This window comes from Onychostoma macrolepis, chromosome 05 (genome assembly GCF_012432095.1).
Source record: "Onychostoma macrolepis isolate SWU-2019 chromosome 05, ASM1243209v1, whole genome shotgun sequence".
NCBI lineage: Eukaryota > Metazoa > Chordata > Actinopteri > Cypriniformes > Cyprinidae > Onychostoma > Onychostoma macrolepis.
Window position 1 is genome coordinate 14,865,400 of NC_081159.1, and position 22,521 is coordinate 14,887,920.

At 37.6% G+C, this 22,521-nt stretch overlaps 2 protein-coding genes and 1 long non-coding RNA gene across 4 annotated transcripts in view; 2 read left to right on the plus strand and 1 right to left on the minus strand.

Annotated features, from left to right (window-relative positions):
* The window catches only part of LOC131540096 (neuronal tyrosine-phosphorylated phosphoinositide-3-kinase adapter 1), a 39,432-nt gene extending 33,524 nt beyond the window's left edge, over positions 1–5,908 (plus strand). The window contains 1 exon segment of the mRNA XM_058774552.1: positions 2,788–5,908. Coding sequence (XP_058630535.1) covers positions 2,788–3,183 — 396 coding nt within the window. The 3' untranslated portion in view covers positions 3,184–5,908.
* Positions 3,152–9,055, minus strand: LOC131540097 (uncharacterized). Its single transcript, XR_009271176.1, has 3 exons — positions 8,950–9,055; positions 8,783–8,815; positions 3,152–3,179 (listed from the first exon to the last, which is right to left on the minus strand). It is a non-coding gene; the product is annotated as an uncharacterized LOC131540097 (long non-coding RNA).
* Positions 9,056–9,260: 205 nt separating this feature from the next.
* atp1b2b (ATPase Na+/K+ transporting subunit beta 2b) lies at positions 9,261–22,400 on the plus strand. Of its 2 annotated transcripts, XM_058777496.1 has the most exons (8): positions 9,261–9,691; positions 15,807–15,935; positions 16,101–16,205; positions 16,330–16,535; positions 16,937–16,996; positions 18,300–18,395; positions 19,432–19,609; positions 22,142–22,400. In XM_058777496.1, exons 1-7 carry the CDS (start codon positions 9,601–9,603, stop codon positions 19,597–19,599), a joined length of 855 nt encoding a protein of 284 aa, XP_058633479.1. In that variant the 5' UTR covers positions 9,261–9,600; the 3' UTR covers positions 19,600–19,609; positions 22,142–22,400. The 2 variants fall into 2 exon arrangements, with proteins under 2 accessions (XP_058633479.1, XP_058633478.1); XM_058777495.1 differs by having other exon boundaries at positions 9,262–9,691; positions 19,432–22,400.
* The last annotated feature ends 121 nt before the right edge of the window (positions 22,401–22,521 follow it).

Sequence of the window (22,521 nt, forward strand, 5' to 3'; positions counted from 1 at the left end):
TTAACCTAGTTTTGTTCAAACAATGATTTTAGTGGTAGTGACAAAAAACACGAGACATTTTTCAAAATCTCTTTTTTTGTGAACAAAGAAAGTCATACAGGTTTGGAACGACATGAGGTTGTGTAAATGAAGACAGAAATTTCAGAATTTTTGGGTGAACCATCCCTTTAACTAATGAAATGTATAAAATGTATTTGTATATGTAGAAATTAACATTAGCAAATATTAGCCAAGTGGTTTATCCAAACTATAAAAAATTTAGGACAGGCTTCATTTTGTCCATCAGGAATTGGATTGCTGTCGTTTTGCTAATTGCTGTGAGTGTGTCTCCTGTTAGTGACAGGTTGCTAAAGGGGATAAGTTATTGTTCCACTCTTGCGCGGTGCAGACATCATCAGAGAATAGATGTCGTTATGAGAGGGGAGGAGATGTTAATGGTCATGATTCAAGATTAACAGGGCACAAGTTTTCCTGTTACCTAATGCATGGATTTAACACATTTGATGTTGCAACAGTGTAACAAACAGGACGTTTTACCATATTTAACTCCATTTCAAAGAATTCCACAGCGGGTTCTCCCAAAAAAAAAAAAAAAAAAAAAGTGGGAAACAAGTGTGCATTTTCAGACTGGGTCTGGTTATAGTACTGTGGATGCTGGTGCAATGACATTTAATTCACCTCGTGCACCACCCGGACACTGAGAAAACCTCAGACAAGGGTGCATATGAATATTGTGCAGTTCAAAGTATTCAAGAAATGCTTAGAAATCGCACAGGCTTGTTCAGCCTCAGTTGGTGTAGATACTGCAGTAATTAATTAAATTCAGTTCAACTGGTTAACATGCGTAAGTGTAATTGACACCAAGCTTGACAGTTACGGCAGGTGATCTGTAACTAATTTCATTCCGTTTTGTTTCCCTGTGGCTGCTGTTCCAGACAGTCATTAGGTAAATCGCGGAGCCCATTGAGTCACCAGCATCCCCACCCAAACACGTCTGTAGCTGCACTGCACTCCGCTGCAGGGTCAATGAGTGCAGAGAAAAAGGGGGATGAATACAGAGCGGGAGGGAGGCACAGAAATGCAGCAGAGGGAAAGACAGACGGAGAGCAAGAGAGAGAGAGAAAGGGAGAAAAATGCAGCACAGAATAGAAAAAAACAGGCGACAGAATGAAAGAGGGGGGACAGATGCAGCACATGGGCGGAGAAAACAGGTGCAGCAGAAAGGAGTGTTTTTTGACAGACTGTGGCAGGCAGACAAACAGTCTATGTGAATGATCAAACTCAAACCTAGTGGCGCTGCTGGAGTCTCTCCGTGTCGGCCAGTGACAGGCTTTGATTCTGCCGTCTGACTGTCTCTGTCAGCGGTTTGTCAGAAAGACATTTTGGGAGTATGTTGAATGTGTGAAAAGTGACAGGGAGAATCCAGAGAGACTGCAAACATGCGAAGCAGCTAGTGTTTTGCATGTTAACAGACAAGGATGTTCCACTTCATATAGCTCTAGTGGCGTGTGGGTTGTGATATAGACAGACTGGAGTGAAACTGGCAGCACATGCAAGAAATAATCTTTCATTTTCAATCTTGTTGGATGTTATCTGCCGTACAGAAGCCTCTGTTCTTTTCCCCTGGTGTGCTGTTGTCTCTTGGCAAAAGTTCACATGCTGACGCAGTCTGTGTGTGTGTGTAGCACAGAGATTGACTCTGTGAGCTGATATGACCTTCCCTCTCAGAGCAGGGGGATGGGATGGATGCTGTGAGTTGGCACTATGCCGCTATCTGGTGGCGTTCTTTGATATCGCATAGAGCACACACCCAGAGCCCCCCAAAAAAACATTCTGAGTGGAAAATGTCATTTGCAAATTGGCTGGTAACTTCGTTAGAGGCTTAAGTTGATTTGTAAGAACTATAGTCTGACATGAGTGATTGCTGATGTAACTGCCCAGATTTGTGGTTTTTAACCATTTTAATCTTAATATCAATTACTGTAAATTGTTTGCTGTTGGAACTCACATATGTGTAATACTCTGAGCTAAATATGATTTAGTGAATTAGAATGTTCAGTAATTACATTTAATGCGAAAACACTATAATTGGCTTGCTCTCAATTCATCCATCTTTGACAGGTGTGGCAAAAGTTAATTTTGGGAAGGATTTAATTAAAGAGTGGCTGTTCTGATCAGAACTTTTTTGGACTCTCATTATTGATTTAATTTTCTTTTTATGCTGGATGGGCTGCCAGCAGTATTTGCCCAACCAAGTACTGCTGGCATCCTTTTTTTTAATCCCGGAACCTTGGCAAAAATTGGCAAAAAGATGCATCATGCCGCAGAACAAGAAACTAACTTTCAGTGCGGTATTTGATGATGGTAAAAAATTTAAAATAGAAGTATTGTGATTAAAAAAACATTTTGTGCATTTTAAAAATAATATAAAATAAAAATAAATATTTTAAATAGTGAAATGTATGTATGTGAAATGTAATATTGAAATATTAAATAGTATTGTAAACTGAAAATATAAAAATAAAAACTAGTAAAAAGTATTAATAAATAATGTAATAATATATAAATAATACTAAAATAGCACTGATCGCCTTCAGTGCATCTCTGTCTTTTTGCAGCCAGATGGTGTAGTTACTTCATCTACCAGCAGAGGCTAACTGGACCATGCTAACCAGCCAAACCTTTATACCTTGTCCAAAAAGCAAACGATCACATGACTATGTATTTCATCTATGCTCAACTATGCAAACTCATTTTTGCAATTTCTCTCTCTGTCTCTGCGTGTAGTTTCACGCTCTCTCGCAGATTCAGGCACAGGCTCAGGCTCCCTGCAGTCCGTCTCTGAGCCGGCAGCAGCAGCAGCAGTACCAGCACCAGCAGCAGGTCCAGCTCCAGTTCCAGCAGCTGGCTCAGCTCGCTGCACAGGCCCAAGCTCCCCTCAGCACGGGCACACCTGGCACCTCCACAGCCCCGGCCCATCGGGACGGCAAGCTCCTGGAGGTGATCGAGAGAAAGCGCTGCCTGTGTAAGGAGATTAAGGCTCATCGCCGGCCAGATAAGAGCTTATGTAAGCAGGACAGTATGCCTATTTTACCCAGCTGGAGGAAAACTCCGGAGCCCCGCAAGACTGGAACGCCACCCTGCCAGAGGCCACAGGCTGTGGTGTGGGACACGGCCATCTGACGCAGGCAGAGAGAGTAAACAGAGGGTAGGGAGTAAGAAAGACATGACTTAGAGAGACATACAGAATACAAATCTTTTCTTCTTTTTTTCTCTTTTGCGTGTGAAAAGACAAAATGGGAATTATAGGGGAAATGAGAGAAGTGGCCTTTGAGTGAAGAGATTCAAATAAGACTGAAAAGACAAAGCGAGAGCATTTTTTGCTAAGAGAATAGCATGATTTAGAATAAATCTCTGTAGAAGCAGGAGAAAATGTGTTCCACATGGTGTTTATGTGCCATATAGTTGCAGCAGACGAAACACACACGCGCACACACACACACACACACTGGAGAGATGCCTGAGTCTTAACTCTCTCTGACCTGCTGCAAATACAACCTGTGCTGCTGAGTTTACAAGCTTTTTGAAACACACTGGAAACCTTTGGAGCACCGCAACATTCGTTCTCTGAATATAAACTATTAGTGAGGAGAATAGACATGCTTTTTCCTCCAAGGAATGAAGAAATTATCAAAACTTGATGTGTAAAGAATGAAGAGACGCTGAAAGATCATAGTGGAGCTTTTCTTCATATCATAAACTGTCTGTGACTTTGGGCTTTTGTGTTTTTACTGACCAGATTTACTCAGTTATGCTGCTGTTTCCTGGGCACCCACTAGACTGATGTTTTTTACATTCCAGAAGAGTGTCAAAATGTATGTGTGTGCGTGTGTGTGTGTGTGTGTGTGTGTGTGGTGTCATGGTGAATGTTGTAAGATGTATCTTTGCATTGGAGATGTGTGAGGTTGGAAGTAACATTGATGAGAGGAAATCCAGATAAATAGACAAATTTGACATGTATACACAAAAAAAAGTCTTACAAATTCAGACACAGGAAACGGTGATGAAGGGCTGTGTGGTACTGTCGTAGTTTGTAGAGGAGATTCATTTGAAGTCTAATTACTGCCTATTGATTGAGTGCCAATTTGGTGAGTGTGTTGACACGCGTGTCTGCGTATTTGGGGAGTAGAAGAAAAGCTGTTCAGCAGAAGTTACGTGACTTTCGTAGCAATATTTGTTAAAACAGGAGACTGATCATTAGCCCAGTCCAATACAAAATCATGATGGTGAAAAAAGACAGATCCGCACTGCATTATTCACTTGATGAAAATAGTAAGATCACAGGATGAGCTTCATTACAAAATAGGAAATAGACTGAGGACCAATGCACAGGCTGCATTAACACGAGGTGCCATTGTGTTCACCTACAAACTGTCGGACCACCATATTTACGCATCTGTTTACATTTAATCTGTATTTGAGCATATCCGGAGCTAACGTCTAACTGTATTTTTCAGTCTTTTTGGCACCATAGTCTCATGTGTCAATCAATTGGGGTTGCAGTGTCGTTTAATAAGATATAATAACATATATAAAAGCTCTTATCATACTACAGTCAGAATGAGCAGTCCAGTTACCCTGTCCTTTAAAGAAAAATCAGTTTTGGAGCAAACTTCACCTCTTCACACTGTCCAATGCTCATGCGCACATACATATACAGAAACGCACACACTCGCAGCGCCCTGCTGGGAAAAATGGACACGCAGCGGCGCTCCTCAGACCAATGCTGGAACTTTTTTCCGCACAAAAGAAAGCGAACCACATGATATCGAGATTAAACAAGAAGAAAAAACACTTGTTAAAATCTGTAAAATAAACATGTACAACTGTATTGATTATGTAGCAATTATTTCCACTTTCATACTTGTAATCAATAAATATATTGTAGCATATAATGTATAAAAGTACAAGGTGTTTAATTGTTTTATAAAGAAATTTAGTAGTTTTATCTGTGGCTACCTGTCTACACTGTACTGAATGGACCGCTGAAAGGCGAGCCCTATCTACTAAAGGCACAGTCTCAGACACACACACACACACACTCCAGCCAACCAATGTTTTTTTCCGGCTAGTGTCATGCAAGTCCCTTTAAGCAACTTAAGTCTGATCACACTCATACCCTCACCAACACACTCCACCCGGCTCGCCGGAATATCAGTTGTATATTTTTGAAGTACTTCTGCTGCTATATTGAATTTCTACTATTGCTTACATGTCCCTCACTGCTGTTTTTATTTCTTTTCTTCATTCTTTTGAGTGCTCTTTGAGATTTGTTTATTTATTTTTTATTTTTTTTTAGATCATGCGATGGAGTTTTAAGGAGTGGAATCTTTTGTAACTGTTGGCAATTGAATGTTTCTCAGTTGTTGTTGTGGTTGTATTTAAAGTTGTTGTTGTTTTTCCGAATAGTTAGCACCACCAACCTGTACAGTTCTCACCCTGGCAACACTTCTGTAAATGTGATGGCGACATTGCAGTGATGTTGCCAAGGGTTTGACATGTTGTCACCACGACACCAGGGTTTCACTGCACCACTCGGGTGGCCATTTGAAATACAGTCTTTATCAAACAGTACGGAGGACCACAGTAGAGGAGGGCTGGTGCAATGCATGCTGGGAGTTCTTGATGGATTCCCTTAATCATTCAGTTCAAGGTTGGGCTGCGTCCCAGTCTATATAAATTGTGCCCAGTTTTTACTTCAGATATACTAAATAATCATCTAGTGGCAATTTATTAAGATGAAAAGGGTAACTTAAGTATTATTGGGTAAACTAGTTTACAGAAACTGTCGGCTTTGCGTGTCTACATAAACGGTGGCCATATTATGAGTGCCATAATATATTGGTATGGTAAGATACGGTGTACCTTGGAAATCACTGTAGTGCTATATTTGCATTGATATCGTCATGAAATAAATTTTATATGATGAACCTAAAATACATGTGCGAATAACAGTGTGTGTGTGTGTGTGTGTGCTGTTGCAATGTACATGGATTTAATGTCTTATTGTCCTGCAGACCTCCTTAACATACAATCAGTGGAATATCTGCTTATACATTCTAATGTGGTTATGTTTTATTCATTCCTTTTCTCTTCAAGGAATAGTTCACCAAAAAAAAAGAAAAATTGCTGGAAATGTACTCAGCCTCAGGCCATCCAAAATGTAGATGAGTATGTTGCTTCATTGGAACAGATTTAGAAAAATGAAATCACTTGTTCATCAATGGATCCTCTGCAGTGAATGGATGCCGTCAGAATGGGAGTGCAAATAGCTGATAAAAGCATTATAATAACTCACAAGCGATCCGTGTGTCTCCAGTCCATCAGTGTGTTGCAATGTGAAAACCTGTTTGTACAGAAACAAATCCATCAAAATATTTTTAAAAATCTCATGAACTTCATGTGAAACATGAAACGTGCATGAAGCTTGGTTTTGGATCACATGGGTTTCACATGGATTTCATACATTTATACCATGAGAATGTTCTGAAACCACAAGTTTCATGTGCGTTTCATTATGTTTCACATATTTGACATGTGATTTTAACACGTGATTTCCACATGTGGTTTTTCTGTATATTGCTTTCTCCAGTAAAAAAGTCATAAGAGGACCTGACTTTTGGCCAAAAGTGATGGTTTAAAGTTAAAATGCCTTACGGATGGATTTGTTTCTTACAAGACATCATTGTCAGCTGTTTGGACTCTCATTCTGACAGCACCCATTCAGTGCAGGACATAAACTTATCTACATCTTGGATGGCCTGAGGGTTGAGTACATTTTCAGCAAATGTTCATGTACTTTTCCTTTCACCCTGACCTTCCAGACTTGTTGTTTCAGTATCCAGTTTCACTGTGGGTAGTTGTTTCTTACTCGTGTGTCAGCATCATGAATACAGGGAGCTGTAACAACTGTCTTTTGCTGAATCATGTTGACTGATTTGCTCTTCATTTGTCCTGTATCATAGATGAAGCTCTTGTACAAGTTCTCTCTTTCTACAGGTCTTCTGCAGAGGATATTGTTGGCTCTAACCTGTCATCGATCTTGAACATCATTACAGACATTATCTGACTGTTGTGATGTGACAAATGTATCAAGTACTGCCAGTAATTGAAACATCTACAGATTGAGTGCTGAGGAGAAGTTTAAGAGGTACACACTGGTTCTTTAACAGCTGGAGTTATGCTTAAGGGTTTGCTGTCCAGGGCCCGGTTGCATGAAAGTCCTTAAGTAATTTGACTTTGGAGTATCCCTGAAGGGAAAAAATTCCCTGAGGAAGAGCGTTGCAACAAACGTCTTAGCTGTCACCCTTACCTAAATGTTTATACTAAGCGTTTAACGATAGTTCCTGGCAACATACGGCAATGGGCGCCGCGGTTGCTATAGTTACTACATCTCACAATAAACTGTATAGATATGTATATCTCTGACAATAAACCGAACATAACGAAATATAAACCTAACCAACTAAAACACGAACAAATAAACGAGCGCTGCCCGTCTCTGAGCTGTTTTGTGTACAGTCGTTACCGAGGAAACCGCTTTGTTTCTAAAGTGAAAGCGCCTCCTGCTGATGGAAATTAAATGTTAATAAATGTGAAAATTAACCCATGTTTTAATGCTGCAAACACACAGAGTTGTAAATGTGAACAGGTGGATCGACAAGAAGATAATGCATTATAAAAAGTTAAACAGTTAAGGCATACGTTACATTTATATTGTTATTTAATTAATGTAGGCTAATAATTGATTAATTATAATTAAGTTTATAATAATTAATACAACTCATCCATTTTCTTAAATTATATAAATTTTTTGTTTTGTGAAAACCTGTAAGTTAAGCATTTTACAGTCATTTTACAGTTTAATATGTTACCATAGTCATTGCCCTACTATGCTTATATGATATTTTATTTGTGCAGGTCTTAAAAAATGTCTTAAGTCTTACATTTGAGCTTAAAAATCTTAAAAATACTGAGATTAAGATGATTTAAGGGAGCTGTTTTGGTCCCTTAAATTTATCAAGGTGAAATAGTTACTAAGGACTTTTGTAGCAACGCTTAAGGGAACACTTAGATAATTCAGGGGAATACTTAATGGCAGCCTTAAGGTTCCTTTAAGTTGACCCTTAGGATTTTTCTTGCAACCCAAGTTTCACTAAGGGTTCCCTTAACCTTATAACTAAGGGATTTCTTAGCTTAAGGGCTTTCATGCAAATGCAGGGCTTTCCCAGAGCATCAGAAATATATATTATATGGTTATTTAGATAAAAAAAACATTGCTTAGCACTTGTCAGTAGTTTTATTTGCCTTAATTGGCTTAATTTTGCATTGTAAAATCTGTAAAACTTTTGTCAAATCTGTAAAATTTAAAATTAAATGTTTTCTTAATGTTTTTTAAAATTAAATATTTAATTTAGTATTATTTAGTTATATACTGAGCATAATTAAATCTAATTATTTAATGCAAATGCCTTGACTGAACTTAAAATGTCAAGTTGCCATTAATTTGGCAAATGTCAAGTTGCCAAAAAAATTACCCATCTATATTAAGTGATTCTTGACATCATAATCGAACTTAATAAAATCAATAGCATTGCCAGTAAAACTGCTAAGTAGCCAAACAATCTAGCCACATTAACTAATTACACCCAAATACCAATTAAACAAATTATTTTTTAATGTAGAGCTGGCTGAAATAAATGAATGCATTAATCCAACTCACCTGTAATGCTTGTTGAAGATCAGCCTATGTAGCCTATATTGTAAAAGAAAAACAGCATCAAGATACATTACTTGTTTGGTTTACATTAGCTGTAATACAACAATCAAGTAGATTTTATTTTCAGTATTATTTACTTGATCCAAGATTGTTTTTACAGTGCATCTTACAATCTGAGGCCATTTGGAGTCTTTGCACGGAACAGCATAGAACGGAAACGCCACGTTTTCTCTGACTTCACCTGAGACTTCCTAGAGACTTCTCCTTGGCAACGGCCTCATGAGATACTGACAGATGCCCCCACAAGTCTCTGCCATCACAGGCTTTAAGATGAGCCACTTTGCTGAGGGGGGACGGGGCCAAATGCGCAGCACAGCGCTGCTATTGGCTAAGAAGTGACTTGAGTTTTGCTAAAGGAGGGGCTTTGTTTTTTCGGGGGTGGGGGTGATCGGGACTGAGCAGGCAGAGATGGTTTTACTGCAGTATCGGCACATTAGTACTGCACTGCTCTCTCTCTCTCTCGCTCTGTCTCTCTGCGGAATGCGCACTGCACTTGTGGGTGGGCAGAACGCCGGGCGTTACAGAGAAAGCGAGGTCTGCTCTCACTCAGTCCTCGCTTGAGTGCTCAGGTTTCGGCAGAGTGCCTTGAGAATCGCTTTTACCCAGTTTTTCATTTAAAAAAGCTTTCTATTGAGACCTTAAAGATCGTTTTAACCCGTTCTCCACACTATTCAAGGGTTGCATAGCTTTTTATTACTCTCAAAGAGAGTGTTAGCCCGAGGCGTTGACTCTGTGAGTGCACATTTATTTCGTCCAGGAAAATGGCAAAGGATGATAAGAAGAGCGCGTGGAAGGAGTTCTTCTGGAACCCGAGAACGCGCGAGTTCTGCGGGAGGACCGCGAGCAGTTGGGGTAAGTGTTGCACAGCATCGACAGGATTTCACGCATGCACATATGCTAATTAGTGTGCCATTATTTTGCAGTTATAATAAGTACTGCGCTGCAATAGTTAGCACAGCGACAGCGAGTCTCACTGTGTAAGTGCTGAAGTTCATTGGAGAGACGGGTCGCTGTCCGAGGTGCTGAAACTCCAGTTAGTGCGTCACATGCGTTTCGTTTTCTCTGCCGCGTGTTTACGCAGCTGTAAAACTCGATGCATAATGTGATTATCTTAGTCAAATTACGAAATCTGATGTCTATTAATAGATCCAGATAACTGATTATTGTGTTATGTTGGACTTTGCGGGTAAAAATGTTGAATGCGCGGCATCAGCCAATGAACAGCGTGGAGAAATGTGATGCGTCGAGTCACTGCAAAACTACACAATGCGCTTCAAGTAGAATGTCTGAATAGAGACTAGCACACATCAGTATTCCCTGCACCACTTTCTGTAAAGAACTGCCGTAATTTTAACCGCAAAGAATGCGGAAGAGCTGCAGTAGAAAGATGTTAAATACTATTAAAAAAAAAATTGTAAAAAAAGAATTTAATCGACGAAACGTATTTTTCTGTGAAATTTTATTCAAATGTTTTAAGTACACCGTATGATTTATTGTATATTTGACAAATATAATGTAAGCTATGTTTTTGTTCAAAATATGAATCTCTAAAATTTCCTTACTTTTTGTAGCAGTTGAAGGGCTTTCTGTTGTATTCTGTCTTATTTAATAATGTTTATTGCATTATTTTAGTGTCATGTGTTACCCTGAGCTACCCTGACAGCTGCTAGAGAGGCCAATTTTGATCAGCTATAAGCCCCAGTGTGCCATCTGTATCATTATCTGTACATTTCATCACAGCAAACTCATTTAAATAGTTCGCATAGGCCTATATATTAACATATAATTAAATTAAAAACTAGAAGCTGTAAAAAATACAATCACCAAAATGCCAACACTTTTGTAAAAAAAATTTACAGTCCAGTGTCAGATTTTACATTCTTCCATTTGGTTTAAATCTGTTTGAAGTAATCTGGCTTTTATAATTGTCTAAGATCTATCTAACAATAGAAGTGAACCACTAAACACCTTTAGTCCTGTGCATATTGTTACAAATTGTCTTTTGCAGTGACATTGAGATGATTTAATCTAGCCGAGGGCCATTTTGAGTGTGTGCGTAGGGGTTTGTGAATTAGTGTAAGATGTAATCCTTTACTAATAGGCTCATTGGTTGCCTTGGTGAGGCTATCATGTGGAGACATAGCCTATTCAACAGCCGTAGATTAATTCTGGAACTGAATGTGTCTTTTAATCAGGGTGTGATGGCATTAAAACTACAGCACTCCAAAATTGCCCCTCGGGCATCTGTAACTTAGCTGTCAGTGCTATGGAATAGTTAGAGTGTGTGTGTGTGTGTGTGTGTGTGTGAGAGAGAGAAAGAGAGAGAGAGAAATGCTAGATCACTGCCCTCAAGACTTCCATGTATGCCAGCACTTTTTGCTCTAGGGAGCTCAGTGTGTTGCACCTCACTGAGAGAGAGAGAGTGTGTGTGTGTGTGTGTGAGAGAGATGCTCTGAGGACTAGCTGCCTAGTTAAGCCAGCGTGCTCTCTAAGACTCCTTAATTAGTCTATTTTTGTCTGTGCCCAAACCAGAGTGAACCTGGGTATGCTTAGATTCTTTAACAAAGTACATCCTCATTACTGGAGCTTAATAGTGACCTATGGAGGACGGTGGAAACTACAGCTACATTCATACAGCTGTGTCTCTAATTGAAGCATATCCAGGGTTGCTTTCAGGACCCTGAGGCACAGAGGGGTCAACAGTATCATTTAAAAAGCATTTAAAGTTTATTTTACTACAGCCCTCTGGAGAGTCATATACAGCTTGCACAGGCTGCAATTGCATTTCTGAACCACTCCTGAGATTTATAGCTCATACTGCAGTATTTGAGAGCAGAAGATCTTAAAACTCCGTTCAAAGCAGTATAAGGCTTCCTGGAAACAAACCACCTAGAAAAGTTCTGGAGATATTATAGTTCAGAAGATTCCAAAAATGTTTTTAATCAAAGCCCTTTGACATAAAATATTTACACAAAGAACTCCCAGAGATTTTAAGTTAATTTTTAACGTTCACAGCTCTCTGATGATATGCAAGTAAACAAATGAAATAGTAAATTAAATTTTTAATAGTAAACATTTTTTTAGTAAATATAATAAATTATTTACCATTTACTAAAATTTATATGATATTTATCAACTCCCAAACACCCTGCAGTTAGCAAATCCGAAAAGAAAAAAAAGAAAAAAATCTGGTTCTAGCTGGACGATAGACTGCTTTGAAAGATCCTCTTTTTGAATTTAATCTTCTTGTTCAAATGTGTGTTGTCCCATTTACTTTACAGCTACACACCTCAAATATGTGGACATGAAATATTGTTTTGAATTTAAATGATGTAATTTTACCTACTATTGCTAATTTTCCACTATGAAAAATAGTCAATTACAAGGTACAAAACAATTGGCACAATAATGCTAACACAGCACCAATATTAAAGTGATATTAATATGAGGGTCTTCTGAAAGTGGTGCCAGTTTCAGTTAAGTTTTGGTCTGATAAGAAATATTCATATCAAGTATAATAAATAACTATCTGCAATTGTTACCCTGAGATCCTTTTTCATTTTTATTTATTAACCTTTGCCTGACTAACTCTTAGGTTTGTTAGTCTGACGTATTTAGGTTGGTTCAGTGTTGATTAATAATTTTGACTTGAATAAAATCAATTCATTTAGCTATTAATTGTAGCTATTAATAGTATTAATTTAGATTTATCAGTCTAGAATTATTATCTATATATTTATGTACACCCAGTTATTCCTGCCAAATAACAGGAAATTGATATTCAGAAATTGCTCGCATTGTCTGCATCACAGGTGTGAGTTCCTCTGAAGTGTTTGATATTATGGTGGCCTGGTAGGTTTGATGGATTTAGGAACTGATGAATCTGAAAGGATGTGGGCAGATCTAAAGAGACCGTTTTGTGGGGTTCATGTCTGTATTAATGAACGCGAACATGCAAGTAGCAGATCACAGCAGCACATTCTGCTCCTCTCTTTCAGGTTGCGTTCAAATTAGAGGGTTGAAAGAGGGAGGGTGACTTTCATCATGATGAGAGACAGATAAAGAAACAGAAGAGCACAGATAGAGTATCAGTCTCACCGTGTGCAGTATTCGCCACACACAAACACACAGATCCAGCACAGCTGATGAGGATGTACCACGTTTTGACCTCATAATCAAGTTGAGCAAGTAATGTTTGATAATGCAGGTACTTGGTATTCTGAGAGAGACGGCGGTTATTTTGAGGCTGTCCTGCTGCGAGATTAAGTAGTGCTTAATGATGTGAACATTTGGGCTTTGCTAGTGTCCCTTGCATAAGGCAACATTCTTACCTTATCTTTGCTCACTTTCTCTCTTGCACATGCATTACGTCCATTTTCACTCTCTCCAGGCACATTAGCACACACTCCCTTGTAATTCTATCCTGTAGCGTAACCTCACAATCGCACTGCTGTTATTGATCAGTGAAAGCCTGTCTGTGCGGGGAGCTCCAGGATGCAGCGGGGGACAGAGATCCGGTATCCCTCCTCACTTCAACCTGGAGCAACCTGATCGACTGTCCCCAGGGGCCTCGCTGCGTGAAGCTCAGGTGTCCTGTATTTTAATGAGCTCTCCTCAGGCATACACACTCCTGCTGTGCACCACAACTTACAGTGTGCACACACAAACAGCACTCGGCATTCTCTATGAAACAGCAACCCTAAATTATTTATTGTGTTGGTGAAGATGGTTGGAAGTACATTCTTAATATAGGGGCAAATGGATGAGTTACTGAATCTTTCCTTTTTGCCTGAGAGTATTTGGGTAATTCACATGCATGTCCCGCATGCTATCAAATTTAAAGCACTATTTTTCTAAAGTATAATATAAATTCCAAATGTACAGTTTTAAAAAGTGTACCAAATCATCAGTAGCACAACTGTTTTCAACATTGTTAAAAATTAGAAATGTTTCTTGAGATTCAAATCAGCATGTTCATTTAGAATGTAACTTATTTCTGTGATGGCAAAGCTTAATTTTCAGCTGCCATTATTCCAATCTTCAGTGTCACATGATCTTTCCGATATCAAAAAAGTTGAAATAGAAAATAGCCAATTGTGCAATATTACTATTTTTTACGGTGGCCGAGAGAGCTCAATGCGCTGCAAATAGAAAAAACACCTGCAAATTAAGAAAACAACTTCGTCAATTTGACAACACACATGTTGCAAATGCTCACAACACAACCAAACAAAGAAACGCGCTGCAAATAAAATTCTTTATTTGTTTGTGTTGTGAGCATTTGCAGCACCTGCTGTCAAATTGATGAAGATGTTATCTTGATTTGCTGGTGCTTTTTCTATTGGCATGTGTTTTCTGAAGTTGCAGCGCATTGAGCTCTCTCGGCCACCGTTGGGTTTTTACTGTATTTTGATCAAATTAATGCACTCTTGGTGAGCAATAGACTTATTTAAAAAAAATATATATATATATATATATATAAAATCTTTCATCTTATGGCAATTTTATAAATTATTTTATTTAATATGCATACTGTTTAAGTGTATTGCGAAAAGTTAAAATGTTTAAAATAGTAAAAACCAGTTACACCAGCTACATAATATATACTTTTTAAAATCTGGCAACACTGAAAAACCTCCATGTCTAATGCCCAGGTTTAGTTTGTAGGTTTGTTTATTTCCCAGATCTGAGAAAATCTTCTCAAAAATTCTTGTGCAGGAAATTACCTATCAATATTCTCTCATTAACATCGGCAAAGACTTTTCAGACTGGCTCTTAAGTAACCATACTGTACCACATTTTATACCATATTACCACTGACATAATTCTTTCATTTTTCTGCGTATGATAAATATCAACTCATAGTTTATATAGAGATCTATTTACTGCAGTTGTGTAGACATAATAATCTCAAGTATAATTATTATTTTATTTGGGTGGTTGGGGTTGTTTGCATGAATGTATGTACAGACATACTGTGGGCTACTCTGGTGTTTCTAAACCATATATTCCCTGAAAATCCCCCTTTGACTTAATCTGCCCTCTTCTTCTCCTTCTGTCACCTCCCTCCCCTTTTTTACCTCTTAACCCACATCTGCCCTGCAGTAATTCAATTTTGTCAAAGACTAGACATTTACCAGACAGGATTACCAGACTCCTGTAAAAGGGACATTAGTGTGTAAAAGTATGAATGTGTGTAAAACAGAGCTGCAGTGAATGTGTATGTATAAATGTATGAATGAGGAGAGAAGATCCGGGTGCTCTGGTGAGAATTTAAGAGGATTAGGCTTGCTAGTCTTGTATCTTTTCACAGTTACATCAGCAGAAGAGAGCGAGGGAGGGAGGGAGAGAGAGAGGGAGCAAAAGATAGTCATAAATGGTTATTATGGTTATATGGTCACAGTATTCTGTATTTTATTACTAAAGTACATAAAGTGTAGGAGGAGCTACAATGAAGGAAAACATGTTTAGTTCTATAACACCAGAACTGTATGTTACAGAATCCCAAATCTATATCTCTAATTTAATTTATTTCAAGAATAAACCCATACTTTTGTGAACAACTCCTAGACTTATACATTTTTATCACTTAGCACTTGGTACATGAATGTAAGGGCTTACTCTAAAAACAAATTACAAATTTGGAAGAACTTGGCCACTTGGTGGCACTATCATAGTAAAAAAACATAAAAATGGCTGGAACTATTGTACCATTAGTCCAGTCACATTTTGTTACTGGACTAATGGTTAATGTCATGCAAAATATAAGTTTATGGGGCTTAAATGCCAATAATTGCTACATGGAGCTGTATTTATTCATTTAAATGAATATGCATTGTTATTATTACTATTGAATTCCAAATTGCTAAATTTGCTAAGTTCCACATTTATGGAAAAGTTTCCAAAAGCTTGAGTACAGTATGCATTTGTATAGAGTTTGGATTTGAATGTTTGTGTGTCCTTGTAGGTCTGATCCTGTTGTTTTATCTGGCATTCTACATTTTCCTGGCTGGATTATTTTCTCTCACCATGTACGTAATGCTGCAGACGCTCGATGACCACAGACCAACATACCAAGATAGACTTTCAACTCCAGGTAATACACACAGACTTGATCCTATATATTAGCTAATTATACCAACTACACCTTAATGTTACCTTTTGCCATTTACTAACTGTAATTTAATGCTCACAAGCGTACTAATGTAAACATATACTCTCACAGTCTCTGTATCTTCCCATTCTCTTATTTGTTTTGCAGGGATGATGATCAGACCTAAAGGAGAGCAGCTGGAGATCGCTTACACCATGGAGTTCACAGAGACCTGGGAAAGATACGTCCAGGCCCTCAATAACTTCCTCTCGCGTGAGTGCCATGCAAATAACATTTTATGTATTACACACAGAACCTGCCGCAACCATTTTACTAGTGAAATCCTGCATGCAATTTAGTTCACAGAAGGTCATGTTCTGTTGCTTCTTTTATGCAGCCTACAATGACACAGTCCAGGCCCAGAAGAATTATGATTGTAAACCGGATCAGTTCTTCATCCAGGAGGACAGTGGCAGCTTGAAAAACTTCCCCAAGCGTTCCTGCCAGTTCAAACGCTCCATATTGGAGGATTGCTCTGGGATCACAGATCGTTATTATGGTTACAATGATGGCAAGCCCTGCGTCATCATCAAGCTCAACCGTGTAAGACGTGAAATAGAAAGCATGAGTGGAGCAAATGTTTGTGTCAGAAACATGTCCGGCATTATCTAAAAATGGTCAAATTACAGTTTAACAGTATCAAGTATTATTGAGAAACAACTAAATACATAATTGAACAAATATATGCCTGATTTGATTTGAGGTCATTGAATCTCCACAGTTTTATCGCTGTGAAGGCTTTGGCCTGAAACCACTGAATCAGAGACAGCGGCCTGAATGTTTATGATTAATAATTCATAATAAGTTACTTTAGTTTTCTAATGAGACTCAACTTGAGTCTCTGTCTCTTCCCTTTGGTTTTTAATATTTGGGTCTTGTTCTTTTTCTCCCTCTCTCATTTCAATCTCAAATCCTTCTTTCTCTGCGTTTATTCTTCTTTGCAGGTGATTGGTCTGTTGCCTGCTAAGGACGGGCAGCCTCCTTATGTCACATGTGGTGCTAAGGTAAGGTCTCAGTCTCTTTTCCTCTGACTCTCACTCTCCTTATCCTTCAGTCTTTTAAAAAGGGATTGATTTCAGATTAAAGTTAAATGAGCATTCAACAAGGTCACCAGATTAAATTAGCTGGTAATCAGAACTGTGGCCGGCTTCAGAGAAAAACGTCCACAACAGACTTTGTGCTGCTGATTCATATGCAAATATAAACAAACATGAAATGAGAATAAGTAAATTAACAAGTGTGTATTTCCCATTCGTTTAAATGTCTGAATGTATTCAGGAATCATTCTTCAGTCATGCAAGGTTCAGTCTTAACTGTTTTCATATTTCCGTTTTTAGTCATTTTAGTTCTTCAACTTTTATTTCTGTTAGCTGTCAAGTGAATATTTCAAATTTTTTATCTAATATTTATATTTTACTTAAGATTTATTTCAATTAACAACAAATATTTAATAGTTTTAGTTAACAATAACAACACTGTTGTTTGATTGTATTCTCATACTCGAAGCAAACTTTGATCTATATTGCATTAGAGGGGAAGTTTTTCCTACTCTTTCCCTAAGCTTTCTCAATAGTGTGTGCCCTCTCAATCAATGTTTGTGTTTGAGTGGGTTCTGACTGGATATTGACCGCCATTTGGGCTCGTGCAAATATGTTCCTCGATCTATTTCTTTCTTCGATTTTTTTAAACATCACACCTTTTTTTTCCTGTCAACATATTTTGCTCTTTCTCATCATAGACACAACATTCCTCCTCCTTTTTTTCTGTACTTTTGTCATATAATTGTTGTTTTCAGTGTCATTTCAGTGTTTGTTCAATATGTGTTGTTTTACACAACTGCTCATCACCTCTGTTTATTTTCCATGTGGTTGATTTGATTTATTTATTTATTATATTTTTTTTATTTTTTCTGTGTGTGTCTCACCTGCTCTTGCCCTCCATTCTTGTCAGAGATACAAAGTTGGGAAAGATGAGTGGGTAAGAATAATAGACAGAATGAAGAATAATCATTTTGACAGAGGCAGAGAATTCATAATGTTCATAATTCATAATTCATAATCTTTGATGTTCTGACAAATTCGAATCCAAAATGACCAGTCTTTATTTTAAATCTTTAATTACATTTAAAAACAAGAAAGGGAAAAATGATTATTCATATAGTCAGATCATATGCTAGATATTTCCAGCATAAGATCAATTTAATGGATGATTGGTTTGTTTGTTAAATTCAGTAAGTGGTATTAGAACAGGTTGATACCTTCAGATTAAATGCTGAGATGAACTCATAATATCTCCCTCCCTCTGTAGGCAGATGACACAGATAAACTTGGTGAACTGGTGTACTTTCCCCCCAATGGCACTTTCAACCTTATGTACTACCCATACTATGGCAAGAAAGCCCAGGTACAACACACAAACACACACACACACACACACACACACACTTGAAGAATAATTGTACATGTGTAAAATGAAAATCTACCATTTTGACTGTCTGTTTTCTAAATATTTTATATATACTCTATTTTATTATTATTATTATTATTATTTTTAAAGGATCATTTTTAATTAATCTAAGTGTCATAACTGGATCTTCCGTTGAAAGAACGGACTTCTCGCTGGTGATTCTGGATTCTCCAATCATTTAGCACACTTAAAGGGATAGTTCACCCAAAAATGAAAATTCTGTCATTGATTACTCACCCTCATGTCGATCCAAACCTGTAAGACCTTCGTTCATCTTCGGAACACAAATTAAGATAATTTTGATGAATTCTGAGAGCTCTCTGATCCTCCCATAGACAGCAAGAATCCTTACACGATCAAGGTCCAGAAACGTAGTGAGGACATCGTTAAAATAATCCATATGACATCAGTGGTTCAACCGTAATTTTTAAAGGCTACGAGAATACTTTTTGTGTGCAAAGAAAACAAAAATAACAACTTTATTCAATAATTCTGATCTGAACGTAAACAACGTAAGCACGTGGTGCAGCTGACACAAAACAGCATGTGTTGTTTACGTTCAGTTCAAAGCGCACGTCTACGTCGTGATACTCTCCAAAATGGCAGCATTATATTTTGTTTTCTTTGCACACAAAAAGAATTCTTATAGCTTTGAAAAATTACGGTTGAACCACTGATGTCATATGGATTATTTTAACAATGTTCTTACCACATTTCTGGCCTTGATCGTGGTAGGATTCTTGCTGTCTATGGAGGGTCAGAGAGCTCTCGGAATTCATCAAAAATATCTTAATTTGTGTTTTCTGAAGATGAACAAAGGTCTTACGGGTTTGGAACGACATGAGGGTGAGTAATTAATGACAGAATTTTCATTTTTAGGAGAACTATCCCTTTAACCCACTAACGATCGCATTCAGATCTGCCTCCGTCCAATCAACAAGTGATTTCTGATAATCTGATTCTTCTGCTGCAGGTGAACTACTCCCAGCCTCTAGTGGCCATTAAGTTCCTCAACATCACCATGAATGAGGACGTCAATGTGGAGTGCAAAATCAACGCTAACAACATTCCTGAGGGCACTGAACGAGACAAGTTTGCTGGACGCGTTTCCTTCAAACTAAGGATCAATTCCAGAGATTAAACAGGCGAAAGTGTGTACCTTTTCGTTTACACACAGACACACACACAAACACAGGTCCTCCCCATCTAAAAGAGTGTAGGATTAGGCACAGAAGGCACAGCTAGATACATAAACCAGACAAAGCAATCCTCAGCACAGACAGAGCAAAGAGTAATACTTCAGCATTTCAAAGAAATATTTTTCTTTCCCATTTGAGACTGTAGTGAGGTTGTAGAGAGTTAGCAATGAAGTTTTGTGTGCATTTGTGTGTGTACATCAGTGTCTGTGTGTGTGTTTGCATGTGTGAGCTGAGGTATCACAGTATTTATTTTATGAAACACAAAATTTGAATTGCATGTTCAGCTATCAGAGCTATTTATTAAAAATAATACATTCTATTAAAACAATATTAAGAAAGGGATATAATTAAAAAGAGAGAGAACATTCCTAATAAATATGCTGTTTTCTTCCCTCAGTATCCGTATTAATTTAGCAGAAATAATTTATTATAATTTTAAAGCAGGTATCTAATTAATGTGGCATGATCTCATGTGTGTTTGGAGCGTCTCTAGACTGCTGGGATTTTTTTGCATGTGTGTATCAGGTCTGAAGAGCGGTATTGAAACCTCTCCTCTGTCTGATTTGTGGCTTTGTAAGTGAAGAGGATATTTTAAACCAACATGTAGCTAATGCTGTGTATGATGAACATCCTCTCCAGCACACACAAGAAAACTGATACATTTCTGCATTCCTATTGGTTTTGACACAGCCTGTACTTTCATATGATGAAGTGTGTCACGTTTCATTTATCATGAGACGTGTCTAAGTTTGTTTATATGTAAAAATAGGTCTTTGCAGTATTTTTTTTTTTTTTTTGTATGTGTAATCCAATTTGTCTCACATGGTGAGGGGATATAATGTTTTGTATTGATTTGCATCGGCTCAGAGGATGACAGCAGGCCTGGGTTCAGTTTAAAATCTGAAAAATAGATAGAAAAAGTGTGTTTGATATGTGTGTGAGAAAATATATGTGGATTTTTGCATGTGTGTTTTGATTTGATTTATGTTAATCTTTGTGCACATTTAACTTTCATTTAAAATATTTTTTGGATTTTGTTGTAAGTGACTCTAAGCATAACCATAGAGAGAGAGATAGAGAGGCTCAAAGAGCAGGAACAGCAGGCTTATGTTTCTGAGATAAGGAAGACAGAAGCGAATCCATCCCAGTCCTTACCCTGCATGAGTCAATAAATCAAAAGACGTGGTCACCAACCTCATTTCTCATTATCATTTTTTTAAACACCTAAACTCACTCTGAGTACATAGACCTCATGCTCCATTCTGAGAAGTGTCTTGTGGAGAGTTCATGTACACTTTGTCATAGAACTGACGAGTGTGTACACTTCCTCTAATGCCCTAATCCTTTAATCTCACTCTCATAAATAGATATGGTGCTTTACACTGACATTTCCTCAAAAGCATCTATCTATCTATCTATCTTTCTATAAATTGTCAACTCATTTACTGAAAAATATTAAGCTGAGTGACAAAACACTTATTCACATTTGATCACTTTCACATGTGCGGCTGTGTTGACTTCTGTATCTGTTGCATATTTTATGTTTGTGCATGGTGAGGTTGTTATCTGACTCGGCAGAGAAAGCTTCAAATCAACGGAATTAAATATTCATTTACCTCAGGCCCCAGATCTCATATCATTAACTTGACCCTGTACACTAGTTCCCTCTGGAGTAAAAAAAAATCAAAAGCAGTTTGTAACACCATGCACAAAAGGGAAGAAGAGAAAAATCCATATATATGTATATATACATATTATGAGTGACGTTTTTGGTGCATGCAGGCTTTGAGACAATGGTTTTGTAAACAGCGCCCCTAGTGTAACAGTTGTGCTGTGCCTCTCCACGCCACCAACTGTTTCTACTGGTGAAGTACACATTTTATAGTGCATTAGCATATGTTTTAATATACATGAATCTTCTGAAAGGCAATATATTTATATTTTGAGCCCCTTTGGTGTATAAAGAAAAGTTACATGCTATATGTGTATTTTTCTTTAGATTGGCTGGTCATGAAAATGTTAAATATTTATTGTAATATTTAAATAAGTTTATAGATGAGAATGGCTATATGGATTTTAAAATCACATGCAATATAGAAAAGATCCTATATTTTCAAAGAGCCTATATTTCTATTTTTGTTGATCATTTATGGATAAGAGCATGTAACAGCTGGGGAATGTATGGCTGATATTAAGCTTTGCAGTGCTTATTATAAAATACAAGGAGGTCACAAGACTTAATCAGCCCAAGAATGTAATAAATCATCATCACTTTAATAGTCTGGGTCTCTTTGTAGCTTTTGAAATACCAAAATGTATGCAACTTTTATGTTTCATAAAACTAACATTGACAATACAAGTCATGTCAAAGTGGATGATCTGTTTTAAAGAAGTCTCTTGTGAACATTAACCAACAGAACTCAACAGCTTTTGAAAACTAGATGAAAAGTAATGTACCTAATGTATATAAATGCTGTGGTTTAGATGTGTTTGAACAGATGGAGTCGGCTGTGTAAACATCACCACCACCTCAACACCATCACAGAACAGAAACCGCGGTTCATTTGATATGGCTCAGTGTTCACACAGCACTGGACCTTGTGCAAACTGTGCTCAAATGTTTGATGAACAATGAGAATCTGACATTATATTGACTAGTTAAGTTAAACACCTTATACTGTATATGTTCATAGGCTTAAACTAATGTATTGAAATAACAAACCTAATAAAATGAACAACAATGCACTCTCTCCTCTTCATCAATATAATCTGCATTATAATTTTCAGAATTATAACGCAGAATCGCAGAAGGTAAAGTACAAGGACACAGTTTTAAACTGTCACTGTCTCTCTCAAACAAAGAG